General features: G+C 38.9%; 1 protein-coding gene across 1 annotated transcript in view; it reads right to left on the bottom strand.

The window, feature by feature from the left end:
* Nucleotides 1-4,164: 4,164 nt before the first annotated feature.
* Nucleotides 4,165-21,961, bottom strand: part of ECPAS (Ecm29 proteasome adaptor and scaffold) — a 72,321-nt gene continuing 54,524 nt past the window's right edge. Inside the window, exons 39-50 of the mRNA XM_015819214.2 lie at nt 21,640-21,706; nt 20,803-20,894; nt 20,644-20,710; nt 17,690-17,881; nt 14,959-15,167; nt 13,538-13,581; nt 10,693-10,885; nt 9,223-9,367; nt 8,496-8,601; nt 8,034-8,122; nt 6,056-6,127; nt 4,165-4,454 (exon numbers count right to left, since the gene is read on the bottom strand). Of these exons, the coding sequence (XP_015674700.1) occupies nt 4,315-4,454; nt 6,056-6,127; nt 8,034-8,122; nt 8,496-8,601; nt 9,223-9,367; nt 10,693-10,885; nt 13,538-13,581; nt 14,959-15,167; nt 17,690-17,881; nt 20,644-20,710; nt 20,803-20,894; nt 21,640-21,706 (1,416 nt within the window). The 3' untranslated portion in view covers nt 4,165-4,314. The remainder of the gene's footprint in view (nt 4,455-6,055; nt 6,128-8,033; nt 8,123-8,495; nt 8,602-9,222; nt 9,368-10,692; nt 10,886-13,537; nt 13,582-14,958; nt 15,168-17,689; nt 17,882-20,643; nt 20,711-20,802; nt 20,895-21,639; nt 21,707-21,961) is intronic.

The raw sequence follows: 21,961 nt of genomic DNA, 5'->3' as shown, positions 1-21,961 counted from the left end.
TTTTAGGAATTTGTGTATTCTGGTACATTTTCCTGGAGTGATGATGCATTTAATCTTTTATTAGGTGAATTAAATGGAACTCTAATTCTGTTCATAGCAGCTACTATATTAACAGTTAATTAGAAGTTTTGAGGATAAAATTATTTTTCAGTTTTACACTGTCCGCCTTGCCCTGGTCCTCACTTGAGAGAATGGAGTCAACTCCCTCAGCTTCTTTTAAAAAGTTATTACAGATAACACTTTAGACTACAAAACAACAACTTAAAATTATATAAAGCCATTTTTAATACCCAATGATAATATTAGTTTGCATTGGGGAAACCTTCACAAATAGGTTTTCCAGCATTATGGACTTCTCAAAGGAGTTAGATTTTTGCCTTGATTGTTCACATGTAATCAACTCATTTTCAACTCCTACCTGAGGTAGGACAAGAAGCAATGGCTGGAAGTTTGTCAGAGGAAAATCCAACGTGGAACTAAGGAAGAATTTCCTGACAGTGGGAACAATTAATGCACGGGTGTCAAACTCGATTGCATCATGTGATGTATCGTGACATATTGCGACGTTTTTTGCCTTTGCGGAGCTGGGGTGGGCATGGCCTGCGTGTGACATCCCTGAATTAATGGAACAGCTTGCCTCCCTGAACCGTGGGTACACCAACACGAAGTTTTAAAGAAAAAATTGGACTAACATTTATCCAGGATGGCATAAGGACTCCTGTCTTGGGCAGGGAATTAGATAAGCTCCCTTTCAATCCTCTAATTCTATGATTCCAAAATCAACCCTCCTCATGAACTACCTATATGGAATTAAAAATATTTTAAATGCAACCAAGAATTAATACAGCCTTTGGCATTCACAAGAAAGAAATCAAGGGATAATTGGACTGGCAGGAACTGGGCTGTAAAGACCACGAAGAGACACCACATAATCCTCAAAATGGAAACCTGATGTAAGAGGAACAGTTTAGCAAAGTAGAAATAATCCACTCTGTAGACTCTTCTAGCAACAGAATTACCAATTATTCCAAGAACGCTCATGTTCCTTTTTTTTTTATTTAATGTTTCTCCTTATCCAGGAAAAAGTTTTTAGTCAATTCATGTACATACTCAACATCCAGATACAAAAATTCAATGCACTGAATTTAATGAAGATCTTGCGACATTAGAAATCTTTCAACATAAACAGTTTTGTAAAGTCAGCAGGGGTATTATAGAGTCAAATTTTCACACTTTAATCCAGGTATACAAAGCAGCATTATATAACAGCACAGATGCCCCTATTTGGGCAACAGTGTTTTATAGTGCAATTGTTTTCAGAGGAAACTCCAAAGGCCACTTTTTCCTTTTCAAGTTCATAAATTTAACAAGGGACAAGTACCTAGCCTCTAAATAAAATAAGTTGGTTTCTCAGAGAGGCACTTTTTTTGTTAATAAATTTGGAAGAGGGAAAACAAATCTCAAATTATACTTTTAGCTAATCCCCCCCCCCCCCTCAGGTCTTCAGCATAAGTAAACATTTTCACTTGGAAACGTCTGACACACCAACTGCTGCAAACTTGGGGCTTTAGATTTCTCAATATTGAAGTTTTTGCTTGAAAAGTCTGGAGACTTAGCACTTTTACAATTGTCATGGCTTCTATAAAACACTCAAGGAAAAAAGGCAACAATTGACATTCCTGCTTAGTACAAAAAAAAAGCTGCTGCTGAATAACAATCACAGATCTTGTACCTACATTCAGTGTTATAGTTCTGCCTGGCAAAGTCAATAGGAAGCTGCCTTCTATGACACATCAAATTCTTTTAAACCGGTTTATGGTATTTTACCATTTTTTAATTACAGGTATTAGAGAAGGCTATTTTTTTTAAAAAAGAAAAAAGGCAGTCCAATGACATAAATAATTTCTTTGCTTATTTCAAATTCTTAACGTATTCCAGCAGCCCTAAAAACATGATGGGACATCAAGAATGGGATCCCACTGTCCCTCTTGAGGTAACATGAATATGAGAAGAGAGTTATTTATGCTTTTGAATGTCTGGGCAGCAGCATGCAACAATCTCCAGATTCTTTTTCTTGAAACCTACTGGATTTTTGAAGAGAGAAGGTACCACCCCAACCAAAGTTGGCAAAGAAGAAAGATGGACAGAGCAGCATTCCCTATTTCAACTCCAGAGAAAGCAAACCTGTCGGGGACTGAGAGGCCTTCATGTCTGAGAATCAAAGTTTCTCTAATTCTACTCAGAACATACACCTTGTTCATTTGCATCTGTCGTATAATCATACAGCATAAAAGCACTCCCTCCCCAAAGTTAAGAATTTCTGAATTTTTACTGGAAAAATCGTTCCAAGCTCGGATATGGGGTATTGGGATGCAAATCTAAGACAATTATGAAGTTGCAGTGATTTTGTCAGCTCTTACATCTGTATAATAATTGTTAATGCAACAATCAAGATGTATAGAGATGAACAATTTGAGAATTTTAAAATCCCAAAATATTGGTTAATAAACTAAACCAACCTTTTGTGCACCAGAGACCGGTTCCATGGAGAAAGTTTTTTCCACAGACAGGAGGGGGAGTGGTTTTGCATGCTGCCTGCATCCCAAGCATGGGGCTTTTGCTTATTTGTGTGGCCCAGTTGCTGGCATGCCATGGCCCAGTGCTGGTCCACGGACCAGGAATTGGGGACCCCTAAACTAACACATCTGAAGGTTCCTGGGTAGCTTCAAAACTCACTGATGGTCTGGCCTAATCTCAAATACTACAGGAGTAGACCCCAAGTATATAGTTTACTTCAGAGGTCAGTTTTGTATGTTCCAAAATTCCTACATAGAATATATAAGAATTTCCATATAGAAATCAAGACGTCCTACATCTAGATCTTCAAAGCCCACAATTTATTTAGCATGAAAAATCTTATCAGTAATATAGTGATTCTTACATAATACTTTCTCTTATCTATTTAATATAACTCTACAAATCTTGCAGAAAACCGATTGTGATGTTATCCAATTTCACTAAAATCTTTATTAAAATTGGAGCAAATGCTGTTTTTAGACAATTGCAAGAACAGAGTTGACAACATTTTTACTCTGATGCATGCAGTGTCAAAACTTACAGCAAAAATCAAAAGTACTTTCTAGAAAGAAGATGCAAATTCTGGGACTGAGGCTAATAATGTTTTAGCAGCACAATATTATTTTATTTAACAATATTTCCCAAAATAAGTAAGTGGTTATTGTTGTGAGAGGGTTAATTCAACTATGAATTCTTCCTTGGAAAATGTAGAAAATTCTTTAAAAATGTAAGGTCTTACAAACCTAACTGCTCTATTCACCCTTATATCCAGACAATTAAAGTGCTTTCTTGCGTGCATTTCTGTCCAGGAGAAGTCACATCTTTTAATGTGGGAAGGCATAGGTTTTTCCAAATCTTATATACTGTTTATATGAGATGAAGTGATATTTATGGTCCAAAGCAACCAACACTGACTAGTGGCATTCCAAAAACAGAGGCTAACTGACACCCTTTAAGAAAGGCATGTCCAACGCTCGGTCCATGGGCCATATGTAGCCCCGCAGAGCTAATATTGTGGCCCACAAGGTCTTAAACTTTCAAAGGAAGTTTGTTATTTTTATACATGAACTATATTTTATATGCAGCCCAAGACAATTTCAACGCTAAAAGGTTAGACACCCATGCTTTAAGGATTTGGTAGGGCTACAAGGTTTGGGATAAAAAATCCAGGTACTCACTAGCTGCAATAAAAATATATACAAAACTCTTACTCTTTGCTGCCTTCTAATATTTTTGGCAAATTTTCTTTTTTGTACTATTATTAGTAATGATACCAATTATAATACTGCCATCATGACATAAATACTGGAAGTTGGCCCACATGAAATCCACAAAAAGTTTGCTCTCTGGTGTTTTGCTATGGTTTTCATTCATTAGATGTATACAATAAGGGCCATTTTTGTGTAAACTAAAGATTCCCCAAATCAAACTCACAAACAAGGTGCTTTTTCACAAACGGAGAATTTCAAAAAATATCCTTATGTAGCTTGGGTATTTTTTTGCTTAATACTTTCAAGGCTTGCATTTTAAGTAAACTGCTTCATAGGTTGTTACTGTTGCTTTTAAGAAAAAAAGGAAATAATGGGGAAGAGAATCAAGGTGTTCTTTATTTCAGCCAGGGAATTTATGCATGCTACAAAAATCATCTTTACTTTTCCTCTATGTAATTCGGAGCTCATTGCACTTTTTTTTTTGCTTGCTTGCTTTGTTTCACATGGCACTTGATTGGTATCCAATTCAATCAAGATTTTCTAAAGTTTTCTTTAATAAAGATGCTTTTTCTTGTAGTTCAGGCCTACTGTCCAAAGTCAATGCTGTTAAAGAGCCAATGAGGACTTCTCTACTTTCAGTGCTCAGGCTTTCCCACTGTTTGGATTCTACACAAGAAAAGGGAAAAGAAGGGATATCGTCATCCACCTTTCCAGTTGCATTTTCAGCTAACAGCTTTTAGAATGGATTCTAATAATTAAAATACAATTTTAATCACTAACATACTCATATCACTTGATAATAGTGAAAAGACAGTTTATCTAAGTGTTCCCCCCCATCAAATTTCAATTGATGGAAAATCCTCTCTGAATAATGCAACATAGCTCTGCCTAATAGTGATGAAAATAACAGCATATATTTTTTTTTGATGTTCGATAACCTGTTGTAGGACAACTTCGGCTATTTTGTAGAATTACAAATTGAAATAAAAACTACAATAACTAAAAGCTTGTGTTAATATTTTATCCATTTAGAGTACATGGAATCAATCAGAATTTTGGATGTAAAGGACGTAATGGAAAACAAACTTGCATTAAAATATATATTCAAAGACACTTATGTTAAAATATACATTCAATAATTAGATCATAAGAGTCGTGTTCTTTTCCTAATTATAGGCATAAAAAATCTACGTGAAACAAAATGTTGAAAGAATGTTGAGGCACAAAGAAAATACTCCTTCAATATTTACTCTTCTTTTTCTCAATGAATCAAAATCATCTCCTTAGATGACTTAAGTTCCATACAGCATTTGAATAGAGATGTGTAAAATATTTATAAGAGCCGGGTGGCACAGTGGTTAGAATGCAGTATTGCAGGCTAATTCTGCCAACTGCCAGCAGTTCGATTCTCACAGGCTCAAGGTTGACTCAGCTTTCCATCCTTCTGAGGTCGGTAAAATGAGGACCCAGATTGTTGATGGCAATATGCTGATTCTGTAAACCGCTTAGAGAGGGCTGTAAAGCACTGTGAAGCAGCATATAAGCCTAAATGCTATTGCTATGCTTAGATCTCAGTCAGTTGTTTTTGTTCTGACTGAGTCCAAAACAAATTAATGACCAGAGAATCCCATTCAGGATTAGAATTAGAATTAGGGCTAATAATGCCTCATCCAAAATGTAGAAATCCATTACATTTATACACAGTTAACAGATTTTGATCATTTTTGGCACTATTCAAAGTATTACTTTAATGATCGATTCTTGAAATGTTTGCTATTTTAAAAAATGGCCAAGTTCATCTAGATCTTAAAGCAGTGGGCAAGCTGAACCAATTTTGCCATGTGGCATAGATTAGAAAGCCTACTGTCTTTCAAATTAATTTCTATGGTTTTTTTTCTGATTGCAAATGTATCTGTGGTGCTCTAGATACAACTAAGGGTAATGGCAAATTTTGTATGTCCTGCATTTCTTTTTCAAAGTATTCTTCCCTATTGAAACTCTCTTATTAAATTTTCTAACTTGGCCTCATCTCAAATATGCAAAACATATGTTTTTCAGAATATCAAATGTTTTAAAAAAATTAGTTGAAAAAGAAAATAAAAACAAGCATGATTATATCAAGCAACTGATGTGCATCTTAAGTTACAAAACAGGAATCGGATTGGCCAAAATTGTTCTTTAAAACAAAATGGGATACAATCCTGTCCTCCAGCATTCAGCCTTTTGATTTAAGGAATAATCTTAATTTTCAGAACTGTAATTCTTACCTTCAAGTTTAGTGAGCAGCACCTCTATTACTGATAAAGCTTCAGTTCTTATGGAAGTGTAACTTTTATTCTCTAATGGAATAAGATTTACATTTAAAATGGTGAATACAAATTATGTGTATAACAACACAGTTTTATGCCAGAAATACGAACATGGAGAATTTATATAACTTGAGAGAGGCATACAATATCTCAATTTTTACTTTCTCCTAACCTCAATTCTATCATATATTTAATAATAATTGATTGCATTATTATTAAATAATATTGTTGAATTATTCTTCAAATAATGTTATTTGAACAATGACAAATAAAGGGATTTTGGTTGGAAATGAACTTGCAAAGGTAAGTAACAGTTGCATGTCTAGATGATTTCCAATGACTGGCTTATACATTATCCACATAAAGTTAATAATAATGTAGATGATCCTTCTGGTCTAAGTTATTCTGTGTGTTTTCATAAAGTTTTGGGAACTGTCCACCAAAGAGTAATTGGTGCTAGCTAAGGCAAAAACGGAGTTTGACATAATTTATAATTTGCAGGTAATATGATTTAAGGTAAACATAAGTCATGTAATTTACTCTCTTTGTCTGCTCTCAATAATTCTCGTTTTGTCAGATTAATAATGATAAATTAGTACAGCGTTTGAAATCCCTAGGGGCTTCACCCTAGCTTTTTGTAGGCTGCATGAAGCCCTGGTTTCTCAAATTATCAAAACTCTGTCCTAATATAAAAAAAGGATAGCAGGTACATACAGTCCTCTGCATCATTAAAGTTTCTTTTCCTTAATAAAAATATTCTCTTAGCAGTATCAAATTCTATATGGACAGAACCTTAAATCATATCAACCTACCTCTTCATACTGTGTCATGGACAAATAGCCCTTGGCCTTTGTGGGCTGACCTCCCTACATATACAGGTAATCCTCGACTTAACGGCCACAATTGAGTTTCTGTTGCTAAGCAAGACAGTTAAGTGAATTTTGCCCCATTTTACAACCTTTCTTGCCACAGTGGTTAAGTGAAAATGACTTCCCCACTGACTCTGCTTGTCAGAAGGTTGCAAAAGGGGATCACATGACCCCAGGATACTGCAACCGTCATAAATATGAATCAGTTGCCAAGCGTCTGAATTTTGATCACGTGACCATGGGGACGCTGCAATGGTCATAAGTATGAAAAACAGTTGTAAGTCACTTTTTTCAGTGCGTCGTAACTTTGAATGGTCACTAAATGAACTGTTATAAGTCGAAGACTACCTGTAGGTAGAGAGCAAGGAATATGACCTTGACAGGGATATGCAGGCTCCACTGCCAAGGCAACAAGATTAAAACAATTTTTAAACCTAGAGTGTCCAGGTAACATGTTTGATTTGTTTGGAAGTGTCTCAGACAAAGACCTTCCTGATCCTGAACTATAAGGAGGATGAAGAGGTACTGTAAAATCAGATTTGCAAGGTTCTGTTATTTAGCCATTCTCAATAAAAAAATAAGTTACAGGATACTTAATTTCATGGCTCTGGTCTATCTAGTGCGCCTGACAATAAGTAAGACAGGGACAATTTTTCTCTCTTAGTTAGAAAGTTGTGAAGAAGCAGAATGATGAAATTCCAAACTTTCTTACATCTATCCAGTAAGCAGAGCATCCAAATAAGAAAACATCTTAAAGACACAATATGGATATACACAAATCCTGCTACGCTGGTCAAAGAAGCAGTCATAATGCTTGATCAGTCGGCTGTCACAATGAATCTTTGGAAGATTCTATTTAGTTAAATTTAAGTTTCAAACAATAAATGTTATTAGAGAACAGGGCAATTTTAAAATCTTATCTGGAACTGCTACCTGCATCAAGCAAATAACCTTTCCACGAGCGAATCAGGAAACATGAAAAGCGTGAAATAGTCCATTCTCTCCTTTGTTCATTAAACTTTAGAACGAGTGGACAAAAAAAACACATGACTGAAAAGACATTTTACCTAGCGAGTGAGTGATGGAGGAACAGGTTTCCAACAATATTCTTGCCAAAGCCTCAGGGTCAGAGTGTTCTGCTTCAAACAATAATAACCTATCAAATGGAAGAACATAAGCATCATTCTTTTTCAAAGAGCACAGAGCCTTACTGTCTTAAAATTCCACCTGAGTGAGCTGCAATTATCATAGGCCTTCCATGTGGCTATTGTAGACATCAAACATGCTACACACAGTTATTTGGTGAGCCTTATGGAACTTGAAATTTCAATCCCACATACATTGCTCCTTACTTAAAACATGCCAGTTTCCTCATGCCAGTCAGGGGAAGCAAGTAGGGAGAAGAGGCAATGAGATTCACAAAGCTCGGGGAAAGGATTTTGAATCTCTCCATCTCCACATGCTACTGTGAGGGGGGACTGAATGAACAAGAACAAAAATAGCAGCTCCAGCACCCACAGAAAACTTACCCTTGGAAAAAAGCCTTCATGGCTTGGAGTACGCCAAGCTGTACTTTCCATGTACCAAGTCTCAGACGCTCACACATTAATCTGCACAGCTCTTGTCGATAGCAGCCTTTATTATTTTTTTAAAAAAGAGAGAGATCAAAATATAGACAATCTACACACTGACAATTCTCAATGCTTCGTTATAAGAGCCTCAGAAGATCTGATAACGGCAGAAGCCAGAATGACTTTCCTGTCAGAACTGCAATGTGTTCTGGTTGTTGTCTCCCTCTTCTGACTTCCTTTTTCCTCAGTCCCTTATCCTTGCCACCCATCTATGTTCTGGAGGAAAATCTCCCAAATGAATCTTCATATTATTTTCCAAGCAGATTTACTGTTCCCGGTACCTTAAATAAATATAGCTTCAAAGAAAACTGAGGATCAGGAACAAAAGACAGGAACCTAAGAACAAAGGACAAAATTTGGCTTGTCCCTTGAAATATTCAAATTCTAATCTTTCCCTTTTTGCTGCTTCCTTTCTGAAATTAAAAAAAAAAATGCTCACCCCACTTATTACCATGCTTATATTTAGGTTAAATCATAAGACATTATTTAAAAAAAATACAAAACAAACGAACTGCAACAAAACTAAGAACCAATACAATGAAATTGTTTCCTTCCTCTCCTATGAGCTCTTGCAACAGCTTTGTTTTAAAGATAAAATAGTTCAAATTACTGGAATTAGACCTACACTGTGTTTCTGAGTTTTTAGGCCAGGCTTTGCCTAAGCTTTCAAAGGCACAGAGGAGGGCTTCAACTTGCAGTTCTTTCTCATTTTCGTTCTCATCCTCATCATCGTCCTGTGATGAATTTGTTCTTACATTCCCAGGACAATTCTGCAGTGGAACCAGAGGGTGTGAAATTTGAAAGAGAAAGAGCAAGCAGAAGGGAAAAAAATGGTGATTTAGCTTTTATACTTCTCTTTTTACAAACATCCAGACAGCAATTCCATTAAATTATACTACATTTTGTTAGTAACAAAGCATTCAGAGTCAATATACTGAAATGTAAAACATTTTATTTACATGAAAGCTATCCACGCCATCTCTACTGCAGGAGACTAAACTTAATTTAATTAGCTAAATTTAATTAGCATACTGATAAAATTAATGTTTTAAATCTGATAGCAGGGACCATTTCCTTAATCTCACAGTCCAGCCAAGAAGTCACTCTAGTCATACTTGCCTCATAAAGAGACAGATCCCTAGGTAATGTATATTCACACAATTTTAGGCTCTCAATTAATTACCTTCACTGAAGAGAAAGTCAGTAAAGGAAATAAAAAGCTAGAAATCAGTGTAGAAAAAAAATAAAATTTTATGGAACTCTACTAAGATAGAAGTGTCCCAAAAACCCTAACTGGATATTAAGAAACTTGAAAACAGCTCTTCTGCCACAGGTGCATTAGCTGCCATTTGCCCTCTTCTTTATTAAGGATTTGCAACCCATTTGAAAGCAGCATCCTTCAAAGAGGGTGAGATATAAAGGGCTGATTCACTTGATTGTTCTCCAAAGAATAATATAGGATTGAGACCAAGGAGTACAAATGCATTAGAAATTTCTGGCTTCCTCTAGCCAGCAAGCAATTTTGTATGAGGTCTTTCTGCTATGTAGCAATAGCAATAGCACTTAGGCTTATATACTGCTTCACAGCCCTCTCTAAGCGGTTTACAATGTGAGCATACTGCCCCCAACAATCTGGGTCCTCATTTTACCAACCTCAGAAGGATGGAAGACTGAATCAACCCTGAGCCAGTCAGAATCAAACTGTTGGTGGTGGGCAGAGTCAGCCTGCAATACGGCATTTTAACCGCTGTGCCATATATCACCATAGCACCAGCTGGTAAAGCTGTAAATTATTAGTATAAAAATTCTAAACAGCTTGTTAGTTCTTCTTTGGCCGGACTGAATAGTAAGTGTTTTAAAAGCAAGAACGAGCAGCAAACTAAGTTGTTGGGTTTTTTTTGCTTTGACCTCAGTGGGGAATCTTATTGGTTCAGCTTGAGATGCCCTCCCCGCTTTTCACAACACCCCAGAGCCAGACTTACAAGATTTTTTTATATGGATTACATAGAACAATTCACAGAACTAGCAAATCCAAAAAATGTACTATTTTTTTAGTGATGCTATTATTCCAATCCAAGGAGGGCTGAAAGATCACCTTCTTTATTACTGGAAAGTTTATGTCTGTCAGTTCCTGGAACCTATTTTCCTGTGTAGCCTTAAGCACATCAGCCGTACACCGGAGCGCTACAATCTTGTACCGTAGGTTTTCTTTACGGCATTCTTTCAGCATTGCCTGTACGACATCATCCACACTGGGCTGGTTGGGCAAAGGCTTGCGCAGTTCCACACTAAAATCAATAAAGGATGAACAGGACACAACTGATCTATTTGTCTCCTTGGTATTACACCAAGCCTCTTAATTTAGCTCAGCCTCTAAGTATATTCTCTTGCAAAATGTGCATATTCCCTTTGCTTTAGGTACTTAAAACCTATCATGTGGCTGTGTAGACAACTTGGCATTTTATTTTATTGTAAAATCCTTTGAATTTTTGAAAAAGCAGCTAATGAACACTGGAAATCATACAGTTTGCATTTTCATTTTTCCCCAATGAAGAAAAGCTTCTTCGTATATCATTTATACCCATGCATACTCAGCAGCTATATATCAGAAAACATATCCCAGAATTGCACCAGTTAAGCCCAAGTGAGAATAAGCATTGATTTTTAACAACTAATATTTCCTTTGCTATAGCTTTTCAGGGAAAAAATATCTTACGGGAGAAGTCCAAAAAACAGGAGAAATAATTTGACCAGTAGCAAAAAAATCACTAGTATATTGGCATTGGAAGAAAAAATGGGAAAGGATATGAAAGAATAACTAGAATGAAATATGCTGAAAAAGTCTATGTCCACTATCACATAAACATGCAATGTTTTGTTTTGAATGCCAGTGAAATAATCAAAACACACATCTACTGTGGAATTAGCAGTGTATGTTGGGACACAACCTTGCAAAATATTTTATTGCAACAGCTTTACTTGCAGACACAGCCCTGCAAAATTTAAGGAACATTTTAAAAATCAGGCAGTATGTTGTATGGGAGAATTTTTGGTGATATCAGGAATTTTGGGGGGAAAATGAACATAGTAGAAAAGGAAACAGGTAAAAGAAGGAAAAGTAAAACAGGACAAGTGTAGGAAGAAAAATATGAATCGAGCATGGAAAAAAAAAAGAAGACAGATTAAAAGCTTCCTCCAAAAAATGGAAAATGGGCACATGGAAAGATGATTTTTGGAACAAGGTGCAAAGAATTATCTTAAGAGTGGTATGAGCATATATGGAATTATGTTAATGGGTAGCATGGAAAAACTGCTTGGTGGAATGATGTAAATGATGCGAAGAAGCAAATAATGAAAAATTGCATGTTAAAAGAAGAACTGCTGCAAAAATTAGAGAAATATAGTTTACATAAAGAGAAAAAGAGTTGCAATGATAGTCAAAAAGATCAAGAAAAAGAAAAGGTCAAAAGAGGCAGCAAAAAATATATAGCGTTCATGGAAAAAGACCGTTTTGAACATAGTTGAAGAGGGGTAAGCTCCCGGAGAGAGTACACAGAATTAAAAATTAAAGCGACAAAATGATTTGGGATGAAACTGATGTGAGAGAATGCTGGAAGAAATGTTTTAAAAATCTGTATAAAAATAATTGTCAAATATCAAATAATGGAAATATGCATGAATGTTAGTAGCCAAGAAAAAAAATGACAAAAAAGAAGTCATAAATGCTGTGAAAATGTTGAAAACAGATCAAGCTATAAGTGTAGATGATATAATTGAGAAGAGTTATAATTAGTTTTACCTGTGTGTGAAGGCTACTTTGGATTGGAATATTGCCATTACTATTCACCCATAAAAAAGGAAAGGTAGCAAGCAGAAACGCAGAAACTACAGGAAATTAGTTTATAAAATGTGCTTGGGATGATTTCTGGCAGATTTTTGGACTAAAAGGCAATGAAAAATCTCACTGAGCAAAATCTGGGAAGTGCAATGTAGCTTTATGCTGGGTAGATTCTTTGCTCTTTCAGCTCCACGTTTGTAAAAAATATTTCATAATTAATTCTTCTTCACTTTATCCTATGTTTTCTCTAAATCAACAAACATAGAGTTAGCCTTATTTTTTTACAAATTCCCCTGAAGAGCAAAGGGGAAAGAATTGCAAAAAAATAAGGCTAACTGTATGTTTGTTGATTTAGAGAAAACACGTGATAAAGTAAATAAGAATTACCGCAATTATGAAATATTTTTTTACAAATGTGGAGCTGAAACTTCATCGTTGAATGCGGTAAAAATAATATAGTATCTCTGTAAAGCATCTGTGGGAAAAACACAGAATACTAAGTAAAGGTTCAGCACTGAACAAGGAGTGTATCGCCTTGGTTGTTTAATGAATTATGGATATCTATATAAGGAATGCTTGTAAATATGGAAGACGTGTGTTGGATATATGAATGTACACGCATTTCAAGTGTGATTCTCTGTTCCCTACTTCATCCTTTTTATTTAACATCCATGGGGGGGGGGATGTCTAAGAGTCAGTTTTTGATTCCTGGGGACTTGACTGACTTGCAGTTTTCTTGAAGAGGGTTTTTGGAAGTGGTTTGCCATTGCTTCCTTCCTAGGGCTAGGACAAAGGAACAACTCTCACCCAGTTGGCTTTATGCCTAACGTAGGACTGAAACTCATGGTCTCCCAGTTTCTAGCCTGGTGCCTTAACCGTTACACTAAACTCAATTTCATTTGTCCTAACGATTACAAGAAATCTTCTAGTTCACTTCTTTTTAAAAAAAATAATTAAAAATACTTCCAATATTTTAAGGAAGTCAAGAGATTGTAGTAGTACCTAAAGTCCCCTCAGTACTTTTCTAGGAATCAATGAGGAAATTCATCTCACCCCCAAACCAGTGAGAAACTTTCAGACCGGGAGATGAACATATTTTTACCTGCATGAACAGACGACGCTGGCAATTGCTTTTAATAGCTCTTCCTAAAAACATTATAAAAAAAGAGATAAATGTTAGTATGTGATTTTTTATATTGTCCCCACAAAGATTTAGAAGTACCACGTCAAATGTGCAAGTTACATCTTGTACGAACATTTGATTGTGAATTATAATGATATCCACTTGGGCGAAAGACTAGAGAGAACAAAAAAAGTGCACGACAACAGAGCCAGCTCAGCCTGACTTACATTACTATAATACCAAACAGTTTTTTCCTTCTAGGGTAAACTTGTTTTTCCCAATTGGCCTCCTAGAATTTCTTTTTAAAATCAAACACCAACTAGTACAGGGCTTTTCAACCTTTTCACCCATTGTACCACTTTTAGGATATGGCAATATCCGAGTACCACCAGTCGCCTAGCAAGGTGTCAAAAACTCGACCAAAGGGAAAAAAAGGAAAAAAGTGATAAAGTACAGGTAGTCCTCGACTTACAACAGTTCACTTAATGACTGTTCGAAGTTACAATGGCACTGAAAAAAGGGCCAAGCAAGACACCTGCCTGCCTGCCCGCCCGGCGGCGCTCTTCCTCCTGTCCGAGGTTTTCATTGTTGTGAGCATTTCTGTTGAGGATTGGCAGCGGAGGTGGGGTGGGTGTTTAGTTTTTATTTCCCCCGTCTGCTGGGTGGTTGCAGGTTTTGGTCACTTCACATGACCCTGGGATACTGTGACCGTCATAAATATGAATCAGTTGCCAAGCATCTGAATGTAAATCACAAGACCCTGGAGATGCTGCAACATTCCAGCTGATCGGCTCTCCTTCTGGGCTCAGCAGAAGTGCCAGGATCAGCGCTGAGCTCCAGCTGGAGCCTGGCACTGATCCTGGTGCTTCCACTGAGCCCTGACAGCCCCGAAGAAGCGCCGATCAGCTGGAAAGCGGCACTGATCCTGGCGCTTCTGCTGAGCCCTGACAGCCCTGCAGCTCCAGCCATCTCTTACTCACTTGTGTAGTGCTGCCACCAGTTCAGCTCATTCCCCTCCCCTGCTACCACTTTTCTAGGATGGTCGCGTACCACCTGCCAGGTACTAATGTACCACAGGTGGTACCCGTACCACTGGTTGAAAAGCCCTGAACTAGTATATTAATGATTCTGCAAACACAGATTCATTAAACTCACAGTGTATACCCCAGCACTTTAGAACCTACTTGACAACAACGTGCAAATTTTATTTATTTATCAAATTTATAACTCCCCCTTCCCCCATCTCACCTATTTGGCCTCTGGGCAGCTTATAAAATAAAAGCCATCCAGCCAGTTACAGGCAGTCGTGAAAAAGGAAATGCAAAGAATTGTAGTATTTTTTTTTAAATGTCTGCTTCTAAACCCCAAAACAAACCAAAAGCACAGGTCACTGCTCTTACCTTTCCAGCCCATGTTCTTCCAGGCAGACCTTGCAACAGAGCCGCGAGCACCATGCCTAAGTGTGGAGGCACCAGAACGCCAGTCTGCTTTGCGATGGATGCCATGGCAGCTGCTCCTTGCGCTTTCATCTTCCAAGATGGAGACTGCAAAGCTTTCTGAGTAACTGCAATCAATTCCTCCATATAGAGCCTTAAGCCACCATAGGTACCTAGGTTTCAAAACGCACAGCATTTACTAGAATGAATAAGAGAACTGTTCTGTCCCCGTCTCACACACACCCAAACAGCCAGCCGAGGGTTAAATAAACTTCTCAAACACTCCACGCCACTGATAAGGAACTTGGCAGCAACTCCATAGCTGCCTGCCAAGAACTTTTTACTCCGATAACACAGACAAAAATACACACAGTTTGAATAGTCCAGTTTGTAATTAAATCCACAGCAAATAGGCGTTGTGTCCAGAGGTGCAAAGTGATTCGCCAGAGATTTAGCTTTGTCTGTCACAGAGTCCAAATGGCCACCACATTCTCTTTTATAGCCTGTGGGGTGGGGTCCAGTGACTCAGCTTAATCTCTGGCACACCTCCTTTTCTGCTGCGCACACTTGTCTCGCCTACGCTGGCATGGGTCCAGCCACAACGTATCTTCGTCACTATCCGACGGCTCGGAAACACCTGGCTCCTGGCCAATCTCTTCTCCGTCGGGAGACACCTGAGGCATTGCCAGAGAGGAGGGTCCTGGAGAGAGAGGACTGGTCATCTCCATGTTCGGAGCCTTCTTCCTCCGATAAGATGGGCTCAGAGGACGGAACCACAACAAGAACCACTGCCACCACTAACGGGTGTTAATGTGGGAGGTCCTCACTTAAACAGTGGCAATTGGGACTGGGGTTTTCATCGCTAAGTGACGTGGTTATAAAGTGTGGAACCTAGCGGTGGCAACCCTGGCAGCTCCTATTGTCATCATTAGGCGAGGGTTGCGGGTTTTTAATAGGGAAGCAGGCTGGAGGACAGGTGAGTATAGGAGTAAAGGCAGGGTGGAAAGGCGCTGCTTTGTGGTGGTAAGTGTACACGGGCTGGAGAGAGCGAGCGCTGCTGCACCACGTGACGGCAGGAGGACTGAGGAGGGGACGCTGCTGCCCTGTGAGTGGGTACCGCTTCACCGCGCAAGGGCAGCTAGGCAGGGAAGGGGTTGCATGGGGCTCCTTGAAAGAACAAGTGGGTGGGAAGTAACTTGCATCCTCTCCTGCTGACAGGAAAGGTTGTAAATGGTCATGACGGGACACTGCAACCATCATAATTGTGAGCCAGTTGCCAAGTGCCCAGGTTGTGATCATGTGACTTCAGGGGTGTTGCAGCGGCCAAAACTTTGACGACTGGTCCTCAGTAACACATGTTCAACAGTAACTTTGAATAGTTGCTGAATAGGTTGTTGTTAACCAAGAACTACCTGTAGAGAAATTGGGGACAAAGACTCTAATATTTAGAGAGAGAGAAGCCTGGAACAGTGGTTCCTGCTTTAGGAAAAGTTAAAAGGCATGAGCCAGCCTGGTCCTTTGAACGTTGGACTGGATTAAAAAGTTCCGTATGTAAAGTGAATTCACTGTGGTTTTGGGCCATCGTTTTCTCATTAGGTCATTACTATGTGGATAAAACTAGAGTTGACCATTTTATTTTATTTTATTTATTATTTATTTTATTTTATTAATTTATTTTATATTTTATTTTATTAATTTATTTTTATTATTGCCAATCTCACTGTCACACAATTCTGAGTAGTTTACAATCTGATAAAACAATAATATAAAAGAGGAAAACAATAAGCACATTAAAATTAAAAAGAGTATAGATTATGTTTGGCTTTTAAGAGAAAAGGGTAGAATATAAGTGAAATTAATTTAACAATTTAATAAATAAATAGGCAAAAAGTCCCAGTTCAAATTGTACTTGGAGAAAGCAAGTCTGAGCATAACTTAAAAAAACAAACAAACATAATGACATGGGGATATCTGTGGGGTTTTCCACACTTGGAATACTGCATCCAGTTTTGGTCACCACGATGTAAAAAAGATGCTGAGACTCTAGAAAGAGTACAGAGAAGAGCAACAAAGATGATTAGGGGACTGGAGGCTAAAGCATATAAGGAACAGCTCCTGGAATTGGGTATGTCTAGTTTAACGAAGAGAAGGACGAGGGGGGACATGATAGCAGTGTTCCAATATCTCAGGGGCTGCCACAAAGAAGAGGGAGTCAAGCTATTCTCCAAAGCGCCTGAAGGCAGGACAAGGAGCAACGGGTGGAAACTAATCAAGGAGAGAAGCAACCTAGAACTAAGGAGAAACTTCCTGACAGTGAGAACAATTAACCAGTGGAACAACCTGCCTCCAGAAGCGGTGAATGCTCCAACACTGGAGGTTTTTAAGAAGAGACTGGACAGCCATTTGTCCGAAATGGTATAGGGTTTCCTGCCTGAGCAGGGGGTTGAACTAGATGACCTCCAAGGTCCCTTCCAACTACTACTACTACTACTACTACTACTACTACTACTACTACTACTACTACTATTATTATTATTATTATTATTATTATTATAAAATGAACTAAGAGGACTTTACATAACCTCTACCTTCAGAGACCAAGATCACTATTTTAATTTTAGGATTTGTATTCTGGGTTTTCATACTATGAAGTGGTCCTACAGTAGTGAAGTTCATGAATGATAGATCCACTTACCAGGTATGTTTTCCTGCCATACTTCAGTCCACAGGTTGCCTTCCTCCTTCTCTGCTTTGTCTTCTTCAGGAATTTCATGCATGCCCAAAAAAGCCAGAGGCAAAACGCACTTGGCTTGATTCTTCAGCACATCTGGGCTGTAGCGTCCAATAGCATGCATCGTTAAAGCACATGCCATTTTATAGACTGGTTCTAAAATAAAAAACACAGTGAGAAAAGAAAGATTCCCTGTTATCATTGCAGCCCAGGGCTCAGTGTTCTGATTTCTAGCAATACTCTTAACATTATTCAAAGTTCTGGTCGTTTAGAAAATATGGGACATAAGACTTCAAATCTATAAATCAAAGATGTATAACTTTTACTAGGTGGAGAATTACAGTGCTCTTTCAAGTGGTGTACCAAGAATCATGTTCCAAAAAAGTGGGTAAGACAAAAACAAAAATTAGATTTTACTGCAATAACATTTAACTGTAAGTAAAACCCATTAAATAACGGCAATATAATTACTTCCTATAAATTTAAAGCTTCTTTCCTCCTGTTACATTAAAAAATGAATAGCAACATTTTGAAGGGCTCTAGGGACACATGCTAGCGTTCAGGAAATGCAGGCTCTATGCTCTTGCTGCAAACGAAGTAGAATCCATATCATTTTTGCCTATTCTCAAATAAAATTACCTGGAGAAAAAAAAAATAAGAAAATGCTTCTTTTCTTTTTCACTGCAATGTTGAACAGAAAGTCAAAACAAGTATAAAACTGTAGCAATAATTACTTTGCAAAGAGTCAAGTTGTAAGACTAAGTATGACCCAAATTTTGATCACTGATCGATGCAGTCGTTAGGTGAAATAGGACGTGACCACACTGCTTAGTAATGGCAATCCCAGCAGTCCCCATTGCAGTCGTTAACCAAATTCTACTGGTCATCAGGTGAGGACTCATCCTAATCCAGTGGTTCTCAACCTTTTTAATGCCGCGACCCCCAACCGGTCGTAAGTCGAGGATTAAACCGGTCGTAAGTCGAGGACTAAAGCGGTAGTAAGTCGAGGACTACCCAACCGGTCATACGTCGAGGACTTTCCCTGCCCAGGAGCGCCGCGCATGCGTGGTTCTGCCCCCTGCGCCGGCCGAGGCGTAGCTGGCAAGCGGCAGAGACGGAGCAGGCCGACCAACAGCTGGCCCAGCTCAAGGGAGGCAAGGCACCCGCCGGAAAAGGGAAAAAAAATGGTGGACAGCCTTGCTTGGCGACCCACGTGAAATGGTCGATCGACCCCAAATGGGGTCGCGACCCATAGGTTGAGAACCGCTGTCCTAATCCAAGCAATTCCTGGCTTGGTCTTTCCCAGTCCTAAGCTTTAGTAAGGTAAGGCAGTGGTCCCCAACCTTTCTGGAACCAGGGACTGGTTTCATGAAAGACAATTTTTCCACAGACTCTGTGTGTGTGTGTGTGTGTGTGTGTGTGTTTTGCGTGCAATCTAGATCCCCCACACATGCGCAGGCAAAGCTTCACTCACTTGCCCACTGCTTGTGCAGCCTGGTACCTAACAGCCCATGGACCGGTACCTGTCCCCGATCCAGAGCTTGGGGGCTCCTGAAATAAAGGACTGCCTCCTCTTGAGTTCCCACCACCTGCCTATTTCTCCCCATCTCTGCCCTTTTGGTCGCCCTACATTGCAGCTCTCCTCAGCAGCAGTCCTGGGGCTAAAATAAAGCCCCAAGGCCCTCAGCAGTCACCAGTGTCCCTAGGCCTCAACTTCGAACCTCAGTGCCACTGCTGCCATTGAGGACTGCCACTGTGTAAGGTGGTCAAAGGGACAAAGATGGTGAAGAGATAAGAAAGCTTCTGACGCCTTCTGAAACATCCCAAGAACAGGGAGCAGTATTTGGACAACAGTGCAAGCGACCTTGTGAAGAAGGCCTGGCATGGTCAGCAGCTGCCTCTTATAGGGCCAGGCTGGGCACACGTTGTCTATGGTGGGAAGATGTTGAAGGCCAAGCTGGGTGCAGCAGGGCTTGTGGAGCATGGGACAGTGGGGGTTTTGTACCGTGACATGGGGCTTGAGGTGGCAATATTTGGCGGCCTGCAGTGGGGCTGAAGTAGAGGCCTAGGTCAGGGGTAGGCAACCTCGGCTCTTTTATGACTCATGGACTTCAACTCCCAGAATTCCTGAGTCAGCTATGCTCAGGAATTCTGGGAGTTGAAGTCCAGGAGTCATAAAAGAGCCGAAGTTGCCTACCCCTGGCCTAGGTCAATGGCAGCCAGGTAATACTGCTAAAAGCCTCTACTTCAGCCCCAATACTGATGCCAGAGTGTTGTTGTGTAGGGTTGGCAAAAGGGAGAGATAGGTGGGTGGAGGGAATTGAAGCACTCTTGCAGTTGTACGTATGGACAGGCTGCTAAGCACCTAAATTTTGATCACATGACTGTGGGAGTGCTACAATGGCCATACCTTGAGAACTACCTACATTATTCATATTTTCAGCATATTCAATCTATCAAATTAATGAACAGAAGAGTTTCACAAATTAAATCAAAATAATTTTGACACAGACTGCTGGAAAAACACTTATTTGGTGGGTTTAAGGCTAAGCTAAGGTCTTTTTCAATCTAAAATCAACACCAGCTGCTTATGTAATGAGATAGTTGGCTTTTCAGAGATTTTCAAGTGAGTCACATTCAAGTAACGTAAAAGTTTTTAAATAGCAAAACTTCTGAATGGATGTTATATAAGCATTTTCTATCAAACACTATATGAGATGAAAGCATTTTAAGAGAAAAAGCTGTTTAGTAAGCTTAGCATGCTAGCAAAGAAAAGCAATTCTCAAACTATCCAGGTTGCATTTTAAAACAAAAGTAATAGCAATGTCATACTCATTACATAGGCTATTAGGAATGAAACATTTTTAAAATAGTTAACATTCTACAATGTTTTAAAAACAGTTTTCTTAAGCCAATACCTTCCTTCTCCATGTACCAACTGTTGAGCTTCTGGAGCAATTTGTCAGTGCTGCTGTCTCTTGAAGTCTTTAAAAAAAAAAACACCAGAAAATCTTATGTCACTACTGAACCCACAAAACCAGACAGCAAAGTCTCAAAGCTGAGGAAGCATAACTTACTCTAACTAAATGTCCCAAGGCAAACGCAAAGCTCTTCTGCACCACACTATTGCGATCAGTTAGGCCACTAAGTAAAGCACTCATGAGCTTACCTATGGTATGTAAGAGAGGAAATTATTTTAGCAATCAACTGTCTCTATGCAGGCAAGTAGAAAGTCAATTCCCAAACCTTCTGATACAATTAATACAGTAAAAAAAGATGAGGTTTAATGTATTCCACAACTACTCCAACAGCTACAACACACCTTGATGGCTCAAAACAACAAAATACAGTGACAGATGACCAATGCTATAATGTAATTTTCTTCAAACAAGTTTCCATATAGTCCTGGTTTTTAACCACTAGTTTGAATAAAGGGATCATTGTTGACTATAGGAATTGATTTCTGGCTTTGTGCTGACTTAAATACATGTAATGCAGGGGTGTCAAACTGCTGGCCCACGGGCCGGATGCGTCATCCGGAAGCTGCGCCCACCCCATTGCCGGCAATGGCAAAACCGTCCCGATACGTTGCACGACGTCACGTGATGCCGCGAGTTTGACATGTCTGATATAATGGGAAAAGCAGCTATATATTTAATAATTTCCTCTGTCTCTCCTCTAATGGGAGGAGCAGCAATCTATCCTTCATTCACCACTGTGTTGAAAAGTTGTTGTTTTTTTAAAAAGAATTATCTTGTATAAAAGGTTAGGGGTTCAAAATCCTTAAGGCAGATTAGGAAAATCTTTTGCAGGTTAGTAAAGTTTTGGGGTTTATTTGCAAAACGGAAAAAAGAAAAGAAAAAGAGTAAATCAGCCAAGGCTTAAAAGGAAGAAAATGTGACTTTAAAACCTACCAGCATATGGTGTCAAATCTTGGGGGCACTGAGTGGTTAGTGACACAATTACACTAGCACAACCACCCTAAAAAGAGTAAAAATAGGAAAGGCAGAGATTAGTTTATTCTTCTGGGTGAAAAAGAAGCTTACATCTGCACATTTACTTAGAAACAAGCCACACTGAATTCAGTGACGCTACTCTGAATGAATACAGGCAGTCCTCACTTACCGACATAGCAACCATTCGAAGTTACAAAGGCGCTGAGAAAAAAAAGAGACTTAGGACTAGTCCTCAAAGTAGTGGCCACTGGAGCATCCCCACGGTCATGTGACTGTGATT

The sequence above is a fragment of the Protobothrops mucrosquamatus genome, unplaced genomic scaffold, assembly GCF_001527695.2.
Source record: "Protobothrops mucrosquamatus isolate PMUCROS unplaced genomic scaffold, P.Mucros_1.0 scaffold874, whole genome shotgun sequence".
Lineage (NCBI taxonomy): Eukaryota > Metazoa > Chordata > Lepidosauria > Squamata > Viperidae > Protobothrops > Protobothrops mucrosquamatus.
Note: the sequence above shows the minus strand (reverse complement) of the source record. Positions and strands in the feature narration are given on the sequence as shown.